General features: G+C 43.7%; 1 protein-coding gene across 1 annotated transcript in view; it reads left to right on the plus strand.

The window, feature by feature from the left end:
• The window catches only part of PolE1 (DNA polymerase epsilon catalytic subunit 1), a 38,339-nt gene that overhangs the window by 17,620 nt on the left and 7,464 nt on the right, over window positions 1-13,255 (plus strand). The window contains exons 22-35 of the mRNA XM_074094145.1: window positions 205-357; window positions 660-747; window positions 913-1,034; window positions 1,856-2,088; window positions 3,001-3,126; window positions 3,847-3,937; window positions 4,410-4,591; window positions 4,974-5,170; window positions 7,238-7,388; window positions 8,768-8,923; window positions 9,387-9,826; window positions 10,969-11,113; window positions 11,962-12,146; window positions 12,616-12,740. Of these exons, the coding sequence (XP_073950246.1) occupies window positions 205-357; window positions 660-747; window positions 913-1,034; window positions 1,856-2,088; window positions 3,001-3,126; window positions 3,847-3,937; window positions 4,410-4,591; window positions 4,974-5,170; window positions 7,238-7,388; window positions 8,768-8,923; window positions 9,387-9,826; window positions 10,969-11,113; window positions 11,962-12,146; window positions 12,616-12,740 (2,394 nt within the window). The remainder of the gene's footprint in view (window positions 1-204; window positions 358-659; window positions 748-912; window positions 1,035-1,855; window positions 2,089-3,000; window positions 3,127-3,846; window positions 3,938-4,409; window positions 4,592-4,973; window positions 5,171-7,237; window positions 7,389-8,767; window positions 8,924-9,386; window positions 9,827-10,968; window positions 11,114-11,961; window positions 12,147-12,615; window positions 12,741-13,255) is intronic.

The following is a 13,255-nucleotide window of genomic DNA, read 5'->3' on the forward strand; positions in this document are numbered from 1 at the left end:
ATTTTATTCAATCAAAGAATACTTACACGCCATTGTATCTATCTGGTTAGACATTAGCACTATTTATAATACCAAACTTTACCAAAAAAAAAACATTTCATTTCTGTACATTTCTATTCTTTTTTTATTATTTGTTCTGTGGGGACGCCCTTCTTGTACGCTTGCAATAAAACCTTAAGCGCTAATAAAGAAGTATATTTTTAGACCACAGAAGTAGACATGGAAGACATAGGCAAGGCGAGCGAGCGGCCGCCGCTGCGGCCCGTCGTGACCAAACGCAAGCGCGAGGAGGCGCCGCGGGAGCCCGAGACGTGGCGCGAGGCGTTCGGCGCGCCGCCGCCCTTCGGTACCACCAAGGTACAACCAAGCACGGTTTCCACCGCGAACGGAGCGGACTCATTAATGACTTAGTTCAACTTACATAGGTCAACTTTGAGGTTTGGTGTAAGTACTTTCATGCAGCCGATCTTTGTACGTTAAACGGAGTCCGCTCGCGGTGTAAATTCGGCTTTAAATTAGTTTGCTAATGTACGTAACTCGAAACAGAAGATCGATTTTATTTTTCTGTCTCATATGAATCTTCAGGAAAAGTTTGTTATAAAACAAAGGAAAACGAAGAAAATTTTGTTTAATGTCACATCATGATGTTTTGTTTACAGGCAGAACGCAGAGCCTGGATTCTGTTCCAAAAGAAGAAATGGAAATGGCAAATCGAACAGAGAAAAAATGCTAACAGAAGTAAAAGAGGTAACACTAATAGGACCATGAGACTCTGTTTGTCTTAGCTTCTAATCTAGTCCTTACTTCTTTCTGTGGAACGATATGGCCGCCTATTGCTTACATTATATTTGTAATATGTTTTTGTGCTATTGCTTCCTATGTGGTGTACTATAAAGAGTATATTGTTTGCAGGTAGAATGGACAATGAGAGTTCGATGCCCCCGCCGCGGAGCATGGGCCCGGCCGGGACTCTCGGCAGCTTCATCAAGCGAGCGCAGCGCACTCTGCTGAATACTCCCTGGCAAATTATACAGGTAACTGACCACTAGTGTTGTCGTAAAATCGATATTTTACTATCGGTAGTTTTAATTGAAAATGCCATAATATCGGTAGGCTTATCGATAGTATCGATTTCTTTTTTAAAACAATTATTTCAGTAAGAAGCGATATTATCGATGGTATTGTTATTTGCCGATAGTTTTGCATGAAAAGAGATCGATAGTCTATCGAAAAACTATCGATAGTGGACTATCGAGCGGCAACACTACATGACACTACTGGACACTTGGGTTCAATAGGCTAGATTCCTAAAAACATATCAGGTATGTAAGTGTCCGTTAATTACATTTAAAAAAATATCTGACACGTATTTTTTTTTGTTAATGTCTGTTATAGTTCGTGTAACGTCACATCATGAGCAGTGACATCACCGGCCCCCACTCCCGAACATTGACGCGCTTTATGTGTGATTGACAAGAATAAGTTTTTTGTGAAAATTTTCATTTTTAATATGAGTTTTTTGCTGTGCTTTTTGCATTGTCATCCAAACTATATTTCTGTACCAAATTTCCAAGTCGATGCCATTAACTGTTGAGGAGTTCTATCCTGCAGAGACGATCCTGGCTGGACTACCAGGATGTCACTGCTAAATTATTGTATCTTCACGGGATTTACATAAAAGTAGGCCAAATTTCAAGCTAATCTGACCACTGGAAGCGAGTGCAATTTAACTTGCAAGGTTTGACCGGCACGGCACATACATACATACATTGTAAGTTAAATAAAAGCTTGTAAAAAATACATGTATAGCATTTTCTGGTTGACGGACTAAGTAGTATATATTTTTTTATTCTAGGTTTATGAAACTTCAGAGCCGGGCCTCTTCCGTCTGTGGGCGCTGGTCGGCTCCGACTTGCATCAGATCAAGTTGACAGTGCCCCGTATATTCTACGTGAACTCGCGAGTAGCTCGCCCGGCGGACAGCGGCAGCTACTGGCGCAAGTGCTCGCGCGTGCTGCCGCGTGCGCATCCCGCGATACATCTGTACCAGTACACGGTGCCTGAGCAATTGTACAGGGAGCACCAGGAGTGAGTTATACTACATTAGTAGTAACTAATAATACATTATATATAACAAAGACTAGTCTTGACAAGAGAGTAACAATATTTAAGTAGATTTAGGTTTACAGATCATTTATTATCAATTTAACAATGCATTTACATGAGAACTTACGGAGTTAAATAAGAGGTCAAACCGTGTGTAGTTGGTTGTTTTTTTTTCCTTTTTAATCCCCGACGTAAAAAGAGGGCTGTTATAAGTTTGACCGCTATGTGTGTGTGTGTCTGTAGCACTGTAGCTCTTAAACGGGTGGACCGATTTAAATGCGGTTTTTTTAAATCAGGCTTTCTAGCGATGGTTCTTAGACATGTTTCATCAAAATTGGTTCAGCCGTTTTTGAGATATTGAACTTTGAAGTTACAATGTCGGGGGTTTTCCAACTTTTTACCCGACTGTCCGAAGGAGGGTTGTTTTTCGAGCGTATGTATGTATATCCATTTCTTTGGTCCTCGCTGCAGCCTAAACGGCTAGACGGATTTTAACATATGATATTTTCTTCCTTTTAGTTTTGGCAGTCGGGTTTTTGTTTTTTTTTTTTAATTTAATGTTTTATTGTTGGTTCTTTCTTACTTTGTTGGCGTTACAATAATTTTCCTGTTTTATCGAGATGAAAACACACATAAACAAGAAACAAAAAGCTGAGGTTGGTTATTAAAACCATTTCTCATTATTTTATGACACGCATGCCAAAACCAGCCAGCGGTAAACTAACCAGCGATCATTACACACCGCTAAAATTCTTCTACTTGTTTTAAAATCACTTGTTCGAGGTCTTAAAAAAACAAAGGCACACAATGTAGTCTCAAATGACAGTTTGACAATGTACTTATCTCAAGTGTTGACAGGTGAAGTTTTCTGCATTTCCAATACTCTTCTTGCAGGGAACTCATCGGCGAGCTGTCGGCTCCGGAAATAGAAGGCATATACGAAACACAGATGAGCTTAGAGTTCCGGGTGCTGATGCAGCTAGGCTGTATTTGCGTCGTTGATCCGCAAGAAGCAAGACGGTATGTACATTATGAGAGAGAGGAACAGTTACTTGCATTAATATCTGCCATAGCGGAGCATGCAAAAATATCCGAGACGTCCTACCGGCCCTAGAAATAGAGTCGTCTCAGATATTTATGTACGGTTCGCTTTGTCAGATATTAAAATAAATAAATAAATATCATGGGACACTTGACACCAATTGACCTAGTCCCAAACTAAGCAATGCTTGTACTATGGATACTAGGCAACTTATAAACATACTTATATAGATAAATACATATTAAACATCCAAGACCCGAGAACAAGCATTCGTATTATTCATACAAATATCTGCCCCGGCCGGGAATCGAACCCGGGACCTCAAGCTTCGTAGTCAGGTTCTCTAACCACTTAGCCATCCAGTCGTCGTCGTGCTGGCGACTGAACCAAAGATTACAGAAAACATATTCAGCTCTGAATGCATCATTATTTCGGAAGCAATATTATCAGCAGAGTTTCGACAGATGTTCTGTTTCAGAATATTACTTTGCTTACTTAGTAAGAAGTTTTTATTTTTATTTGGTTAATTGTAAAGTTTGGTTCATTGTGGAAAGATCACCAAAAAGGCTTTTTGGAATAATTATACTTTCAATGTAAAAAAACAAATGATCGTAGAAAGAAACATGTTTTCTGTGGTTAAAATTTTTTAGTTATATTATTTTTGTGAGGTGTATTGTAATTGTTCATTTTTCGCTCAGGCTAATCCAGCAAGGCTCGAATTCGGACTCGTTCACACTGAACCAACTCCAATTTAAAAGCGTGGCGTATCAAGCGTATCTTCAGATACAGGTTTGCACAAATTGTATTCTTATCTTGGTTGACATATGACCATATTTTACAGGGAACCGCTCACGTTAATAGCACTTCATAGTGTGAGAGATAGAATAGACGAACTTTGAATTTGAATTTCAGAGTTTTCCCCCAGAGTTAAAACAGCGATAATCTTTAATGACTTCATTGATAACATATAATAAACCTCAAATCAGTTGTTTTCTGAAAACAATTCTTATGCTCTTTGCCTTCCACACTGTACCATACCATGACCGTAAAGCTGGGTCTCCACTGAGCGAGCCGTCTCGCGGCAGCCAATTTCGGTGCGTTTTGAGACATGTGTCGAACAAAATCATGCCTCATGCGCTTGCCTCGTGCGGCGGCTCGCCCAGTGGAGACTTAGTAATCTTGGCACAAACGCAGCTGTTACCGTCGCTTGAGACCTACTAAAAGCAGTAAGCAAATGAAATCTAAACTCTTTTCCTTATAGAACGGCGTACCTCCACTAAAGCATATCTACCTATACCAACACGCTGCGCCCAACTCCGCTCGAAGCATGTGGGCGCTCGTACTGGGACCCACGAAGAAAGCCTACATTATAGTACAGGACACCGTTAAAACCAACCAGATGCCCAATATGAACACGCTGTATGCCGCCGAGAGGACAGCCAAGTAAGTCCGCTGTCATGTATTTAGTTGGATTGCTTGGATAACGGATATATGTGTCGACTCGACAACATTCTCGCGAATATTGAAGTATCGGAGGAATTGTACCGCAATAATTCATCAGACTTTTGTCGAAAAAAAAAAGACAAGTAATGAATAAATACGAGTTTAAGAGCCTGTACCATCTTTGTAAAGCAGTTGACATTTTGTATGACATGTACCTGTGAGCCCGTCTCTGTTGAGTCGAACAAATTAAACAGATGTCATCATAGAAATTTTGCTACAATAAGACAATAAGAACTTAACAGTGAGTACCAAGGGGAGCTTACTCCCTTCTTTCCTTTACTTTGGTCCTTAGACCTATAAAAATTGTTTCCAACAATTACAGGATAAATCTCGGCACAGAAGAAAGCAGTTTACCTGGAGCGGAGTTGACGTGGGAAGTGTTCGTGGAGACCGAGCCGCGCGCCGCGCTCCGCCGGATCGGGCGCGCGCTCCAACGGTACCGCGAGGAGCAGCCCGGCCCCACGCTACTGGCGCTGCAGACGCTGCATAGCGCGCCTCGCCTGCTGGCGCTGCTGCCCGGTCAGTCAGTATAGTGGTACATCACAATTGCTCGTCAACAGTTTCGTAACATGCAGGCTACCTTGGTTGCAACCCCTTAAATAAAATCCTCGACCTTTATGTGCTTGTCATGAAACCCAAGGTCCGTAAATGAGTCATTACCCGTACTAATTTTCTTGTCATGAAGCCCAAAGTCGGTAAATGAGTCAATGCCCGAACTGATACTGCTGCGCGCGCTGCTGCAGGAGTGCCGCACGTCAGGCACATGCTGCGGAGGGAGAGGGCGGCGGGGAGCTGGCACTGCCAAGAGCGCAGTCAGCGGTATCGGCAATTATTGAAAAAGTATTAGTTTTTCTTTTACAAATATACAATTTTTTCTCGCAAATGTGATGAACAACATTGTATGTCGCACGGGCGGTACTAGAATTACGAACATTAATACGAATTCTAATAGACTCTCGTTCGTAATTCCTTATTTACCGCTCTTAAGACACAATTTACTATTACATATCAGAAGGTAAAGTGCATAGTTTATGATCAGCAAAAATTAAAAAGTTAAAAAAGATTGCTGGCTCGCTAGCCCGACAATAATGATGCATACAAATTCCATTACCGTCGAGTGTCAAACTTTTTAAAAATGTTTAAACGATCATGGAAATGTTGGCATAAGTCATATACAGCCAACTCAAATGGCCGGTATCAGTTATTTTGTTGGATTTAGTTTTTTGTGTTTGAAATAGTTTTTGGTGGAAAAATACACCTGCAGTTTTTTTTTATGATAAAGGCGGCAAAACAAAAAAATATTGGAATAAAATTAAATGCCATACATAATATATTTTGAGAAAAAGTTTATTCTGATTTAGTTTTTTTTTTCAACTTTAATTAGTCTCGGCTGGTATAGCAATTGCTGGCTTCGTTTTAGTCAAACGGACGAGTTTGCGAGTACTCGTACTCAGCCAGCAATTACCTACCTCCATGCCACGACAAGAATCTACTATTTCATCACACTTGCTCGTCAATGACCTTATTCCATGCCTGTATGCCAAAGGACAATGGCCTCAATTGTTCCCGCGGAAATTATGGATTTACGTATAGTTTTCCTCCCCAAGGGAGTTATGACTTTAGTTTTAAAAAGTTAATAGGTACGTCATTTCCGACTAAAGAGGTTTCAAGTCAGCCAACGTTTTATTTACATCTTTAAAACTTAGGTGGGCCAATCAACTATTTTACCAACACTTTGGCCGTCTCCTGCGTTACCAAAATTGTCTCTGGCGTTACCAAAAAATCGTACTTCCAACAAGATATTTCACGGTTTAATAGGTTGAACTTACGTAGGATGGCATGTATTCATGTACACCATCTATTAAATTACAGAAAAAACATGATAACTTACAAAAATCTGCAATTGTTTGAAAAATGTCGCGGACAGATTAGTGTCGGTAAAAAAGTTGATTGACCCAGCTATAACCTAATTTTACACCATAAAAATTTGCCACGCTTCATGAAACTTCGTTATTTTTATATTTTAAATTTATATCAAATTATTTTGCAATCATTTTAGTAAATATTTTTTTAGCATGTTGGAATAATCTGGCCGTAGACAATTCAAATTCTAAACTAAACACGGTTCTTAGTATTATCTATGGTAGACGACTCGAAAAAAGTGTCAATCAGGGGGGCTACCCCGAAATTCGAAAATCGAAGTTCATTTTGTTTTCCTGACTCTAATATTATTTAATACGAGAGTGAGAGGGACGGTACGATACGAACTACGATTTTCAAATTTTGTAGTAGTCCCCTGTATTGGCGGGTAGCCATATTTTATTCAGTTGTTTTCTTAGCGTCTTGCTTTTGCTGAGCTGTGAAGTGTTTGGACAGAAAATAATTTAATTTTTTGCATTTTTTTCCTCGCAATGTGATGAAAATCATTGTGTGTATCACGGGCCGTAAGGGGATTACAAACTCGGGTCATAATAGACTCTCGTTAGTAATCCCCTTCTTACGGCCCTTAATGCACAATCTACTATTAACGCGACACCTGGTACAAGCTGCTTTATGAACGCCCCTAACCTAACCCTATCCCTGCAGGCATATCAGAGTTCCCGCTGGTGAGCCTGGCGGCGCGCGACGTGGACTCTCTCTTCCAGGCGTTAGAGTGGCAGCGCGTGGGCGCGCGCGCCGCCGTCCGCCACTACCTGGGGCTGCCCGCCGTGCTCAGCGAAATGGTGGAACAGTGCAGGTTACACTCATAATTCATCATCATCATCATCCCAGCCTATGAATACGTCCCACTGCTGGGCACAGGCCTCCTCTCAGAACAAGAGGGCTTGGGCCGTAGTTCCCACGCGGGCCCAGTGCGGATTGGGAACTTCACACGCACCATTGAATTGCTTCGCAGGTTTGTGCAGGTTTCCTCACGATGTTTTCCTTCACCGCAAAGCTCGTGGTAAATTTCAAATGTAATTCCGCACGTGAATTTCGAAAAATTCAGAGGTGCGAGCCGGGGTTTGAACCCACGACCCTCTGCTTGAGAGGCGATAGGTCAAACCACTAGGCCACCACGGCTTACTAATCGGCTCATAATTCATAATTTCATTTAATGCATCCGTGACTCCGTGATTCGAAGGGGCTAACACGCAAGCTTCTGCTTCGCTTAGAGCAGTTCCCAATGTGGTCCAGGTCAACCCCCAGGGGTTATGGGAGACCAGATGGGGGTCCACGTTGGCGTGAAAAAATGGGGGTTTTGGGAATAAAATAGAAATGTAGTAGCGGGGGTCGACTAATAAAACTTTGAAAGTGAATTACGAGAAAAAAAGGCTTAGAGCCTGTGTTGCTGTCAACAGTGATTTGGACTTCGAGATTATAGTGATCATCGCCGACCACTAGACAGTTCTGGCGTACACTAGTATCGTTCAAATTTAAGCGTTCTATTTTCGTAGTATCTTTGTATATACAACATTTTACTGCTTTTGTAGAACCTAGAAAAGTCTAAAAAATACAAAATATTTTGGCCACAAACAAAATAAGGGGCCATCGATAAAGCACGTCACACCCCTCCCGTCCTCCCCTTTTCACGCGTATTGCTATGTTTGCAATTATTTCGATCCTGTGTTACAAACCACTCCCCCCACCCCTAAATGTGTGATGTAATTTATGGATGACCCCTAATAGGGATGTTGACACCATTAAAAAATAATTCGAAGACACGACTCCAGTAAAAAAACGATCTATTTTAGCCCTGAAAACCAGATTAATTTTCGATTAACTGCAAAATTAGATTTTTTGTTGCTTTAAAACAAATAAAGTTGATTGAGTTGGCGAACAAGTGACGTCATATGTTGCTATTTCTCTTTCAAACTCTATGGGAGAATTGTGTTTTGACAGTTCATAAAAAGTATGTCAGTTGATTGGTGGAGTCAACATCCCTATAGGGACACCACCAATCAATTGACGTACTTTTTATGAGATTTTTTTAATGGTGTCAACATCCTTATTGCGATTTTCATAACAGTAATAAGGAATCAAAAAATGTAGTCAGCATTGTTGTGAAGCAATTTAGGATCCGTTTAGCGAACTGGCCATGATTTGTCGACCCGTAACCCGTTCCCCGTTCCCCAGCTACTTCCACGTGCCGCTGGGCAACGTGCCCGCGGACGCGGCGCTGTTCGGCGCGGACCTGTTCTACGCGCGGCAACTCGCCAAGCACAACTTCGTGCTGTGGTGCTCGCACCTCGAGCGGCCGGACCTGGGCGGGCGCGAGACAGACGACAACCGGTCAGTTCATCATCATCATACTCGTAGTAGGACGTCCACGTTGGACATAGACTTTCCCCTTCCTATCAGTGCAGTTAGCTGTTACTTATCAAAAGAGAAGAATTAATGAAAGAGAGGCAGAGACAGTGAAAGATTAAACTACAAATGTCCCAAATTCAGCGAAGCTAGTACAGTCTGCTGTGACAAGATACACTGGGGGATATTTTATTTCAATAGGTATTCTAACTTACACCATTTTCCTAAAGCGTTTTTTGTATCGTGTCATTTCAATTTTGTTTGGGATTTAAAATCGCAATAAGTGGCGGTAAAAGCGACTGTTTTTATACGTAAAAAACTTAGAAATATCCTTTTGTATATAGAATACAGAACTGAAACGAAATTATGTATTTTCTAGGAACTTCAACTTCCGTATAGATATTACATGCTACAGGGGTCATTGTGGTACGAAACTCGTTATTTTCAGACTAGTAAGCGAGGTGGAAGAAATGTCGGGCTGCAGCCACAACGCGTCGGGCGCGTACGACTCCGTGTGCGTGGAGCTGGAGACTAACAGGCTGTGCGAGAGCGCGCTGCTGCAGGCGCAGCTGATACTGCAGCACGAGGGAACCAGCGTCGCCACTGCCTTCAGCAGGCAGCCGCTGGCCGCAGACACAGCTGGTACCACTATCACTAACAGGCTGTGCGAGAGCGCGCTGCTGCAGGCACACCTGATACTGCAGCACGAGGGAACCAGCGTCGCCACTGCCTTCAGCAGGCAGCCGCTGGCCGCAGACACAGCTGGTACCACTATCACTAACAGGCTGTGCGAGAGCGCGCTGCTGCAGGCACAGCTGATACTGCAGCACGAGGGAACCAGCGTCGCCACTGCCTTCAGCAGGCAGCCGCTGGCCGCAGACACAGCTGGTGCCACTATCACTAACAGGCTGTGCGAGAGCGCGCTGCTGCAGGCACACCTGATACTGCAGCACGAGGGAACCAGCGTCGCCACTGCCTTCAGCAGGCAGCCGCTGGCCGCAGACACAGCTGGTACCACTATCACTAACAGGCTGTGCGAGAGCGCGCTGCTGCAGGCACAGCTGATACTGCAGCACGAGGGAACCAGCGTCGCCACTGCCTTCAGCAGGCAGCCGCTGGCCGCAGACACAGCTGGTACCACTATCACTAACAGGCTGTGCGAGAGCGCGCTGCTGCAGGCACAGCTGATACTGCAGCACGAGGGAACCAGCGTCGCCACTGCCTCAGCAGGCAGCCGCTGGCCGCAGACACAGCTGGTACCACTATCACTAACAGGCTGTGCGAGAGCGCGCTGCTGCAGGCACAGCTGATACTGCAGCACGAGGGAACCAGCGTCGCCACTGCCTTCAGCAGGCAGCCGCTGGCCGCAGACACAGCTGGTACCACTATCACTAACAGGCTGTGCGAGAGCGCGCTGCTGCAGGCACAGCTGATACTGCAGCACGAGGGAACCAGCGTCGCCACTGCCTTCAGCAGGCAGCCGCTGGCCGCAGACACAGCTGGTACCACTATCACTAACAGGCTGTGCGAGAGCGCGCTGCTGCAGGCACAGCTGATACTGCAGCACGAGGGAACCAGCGTCGCCACTGCCTTCAGCAGGCAGCCGCTGGCCGCAGACACAGCTGGTACCACTATCACTAACAGGCTGTGCGAGAGCGCGCTGCTGCAGGCACACCTGATACTGCAGCACGAGGGAACCAGCGTCGCCACTGCCTTCAGCAGGCAGCCGCTGGCCGCAGACACAGCTGGTACCACTATCACACAATAAATGTCGGGCCGTACCCACAACGCGTCGGGCGCGTCCGCTCCGTGCACCCGCGCCATCTAGCCTACAATGTTATGACCATCTCATTTATTTTGTTCATATGTCATAAGTCCCAGAACCAAAAAAATCTTAAGAATACCGCATAATTTATGTAGGACCGCTATGGATTTTGAAACCCTCGAAAATACACCCACGCAACTTCAAGAAACGCTCACTTACGCTGTATTTATTACGAATTGAAACTTAATAACAGTTATACCTATAGGTGGAACCCCGTCGGTGAACTATGACGAGACCGCGCAATGCAGCGCGGCGTTCAGAGTGCTGCGGACGACACTCGCCGTCTGGCTGCGGGACCAAGCCATGCATCAGAACCTGTACGCCGGGTACTTGGTGCAGCACTTCTACAGGTCAGTAACGTAACCAGGCTAATAATGACTCGTTTTGCATCCTACCTGCATCTTTCAATCTCATGATTTGTTCTTTTAAAAAGCTACAAATTCAAAATTAAAAATTTCTATCAGTTCTATTTAAAGTATTTTTTTCTGAATACATTATTCATTTAACGGTTAGTTGTTAGATGCACAGGTCTCAATTCAGTACCAAAATAAATCTAGAATTCTAGTCGTCAATGTTTTGTAATCTATTATACCTTGTGATCCTAATTGAATCCTCAACCTTGAAGACACAATTGTAAGTCTAATAATGGCCAGCCATCCATTCTAAATTATAGTATCAGTTGTAAAAGTTAGTTACATATCTTCCTCGTTTAGCGGCGGCCTTAGCGGGTGGCGAACAGGGCAATCGCCCGGGGCCTCGCTCTTGCAGGGGCCTCGTGCAACAACCCAAGCAAATTTAAAAAAATATAGATTTTTTGACTATATTTTCGCATCACATACTTTTCACGAAGGGCAAAGGTCCTCGCAAAGACCTGCCGCCCGGAGCTTCGCAATGGGTAAGGCCGCCGCTGTCCTTGTTGAATAAATACCTTTCTCTACACCAGAACCTTTCTCTTATGGTCACATCGTGACAATTGGCGCCCAACCTGGGGCACGATACAATAAGACCATGTTTGTGTAGTTTAGGTGAAGTTGTAATCGACCTAATCCAATAGGCTAAGATTCAAATATAATGTCATTGCGAATAGCATATTCCATTCTATATCGCTCGCTGAGTGGTGCTGAGGAGAGGCTGTTCCATTTATAAAGATTTACTCCTTTGCGTAGACGCCTTATCTTCATCTAACCTCCATCTCTAGATGGCTAAAAACCCCGACGTCCCTGCTCTACGACCCGGCTCTCCGGCGCACTCTGTACGGGCTCATGAAGAAGTTGTTTCTCATGCTGGTAGCAGAGCTCAAGCGGCTCGGCTCCGTCATAGTGCACGCGGACTTCACCAGGATACTGGTGTGCACTAAGAAGAAGAATGTACTCGATGGGATTGGTGAGTATGCTTCTCGATAGGGCAGTTGAACCGCCAAACAATACGAAAGATAATTTCTGAATTTGCCGTATTCTATATATTATTAGACAGCGAAGAATAAAATTAATTCGATTGAAAATTGGATTCATATTGTTTTTTTGAAAAATCTTTTCGTTTCGCTTTTTTTTAAGTATGGCTTTCTCTGTCTAATCTTAAATATTAAACGTTTATAACTCTGTTATTAGGTAGCTTAAAAATTGTTTTTTGTTCTATAACATAGTTTGCCAAGTTGTAATTTATAAATACCTCACGTGCCAGTAATTTCACCGGCTGTCTTGCTCTCCACGCCGAAACAACAGTGCAAGCACTGCTGCTGCACGGCAGGATTAGCGAGCAAGATGGTGGTAGGGGTCCGGGCGGACCTTGCACCTTCCACAAGGTCCTACCACTTGCACAACCGTTAACCGTTGATGTCGGCCGTTGGTGTCAGGTTACGTGGAGTTCGTGGCGCAGAGCATCCGCAACAAGGAGCTGTTCCACGCGGTCACCTTCGACTACCGCCAGTGCTGGACCTACCTGCTGTGGCTTGACCAGGCCAACTGCGCTGGCGTGCTGGTAACATATTCATACATAGACATACATATCGTCACTACTTTAAAAAAAAACTCGTAGCTCAAAATAGATAATTTTTCTGGGTGAACTTTATAGACATTACATCAAGGTTCAATTTTGTTGACATATTGATTCTAGATACGAGATTTTTTCAAAGTAGTGACGATATGTATAAGTGCTGTTAATTATATACACATCATCATCATATTAGCCGTTATACAACAACAAGAGCACCGCTAAATTACACTTTGACCCGTATGCCTCCATTTCGGCTTCCAGCTATGTGTGTATGTGTACTCTTTCACGCTAAAACGGCTGAATACATTTGGATGAAATTTGGTATGTAGTTAACTGAATGCCTGGAATGACGCATAGGCTACATTTTACCCCGACGTCCCCACGGGATCCAAGATCTTGCGCGCGTAACGAGACTAAATAAATTTTCTTTAACTAAATATATATAACTGAAACACAAAGAAAAATAAACTATCAGTTTCATATTTTGAGTTCCAAAATAC

The sequence above is a fragment of the Choristoneura fumiferana genome, chromosome 11, assembly GCF_025370935.1.
Source record: "Choristoneura fumiferana chromosome 11, NRCan_CFum_1, whole genome shotgun sequence".
Lineage (NCBI taxonomy): Eukaryota > Metazoa > Arthropoda > Insecta > Lepidoptera > Tortricidae > Choristoneura > Choristoneura fumiferana.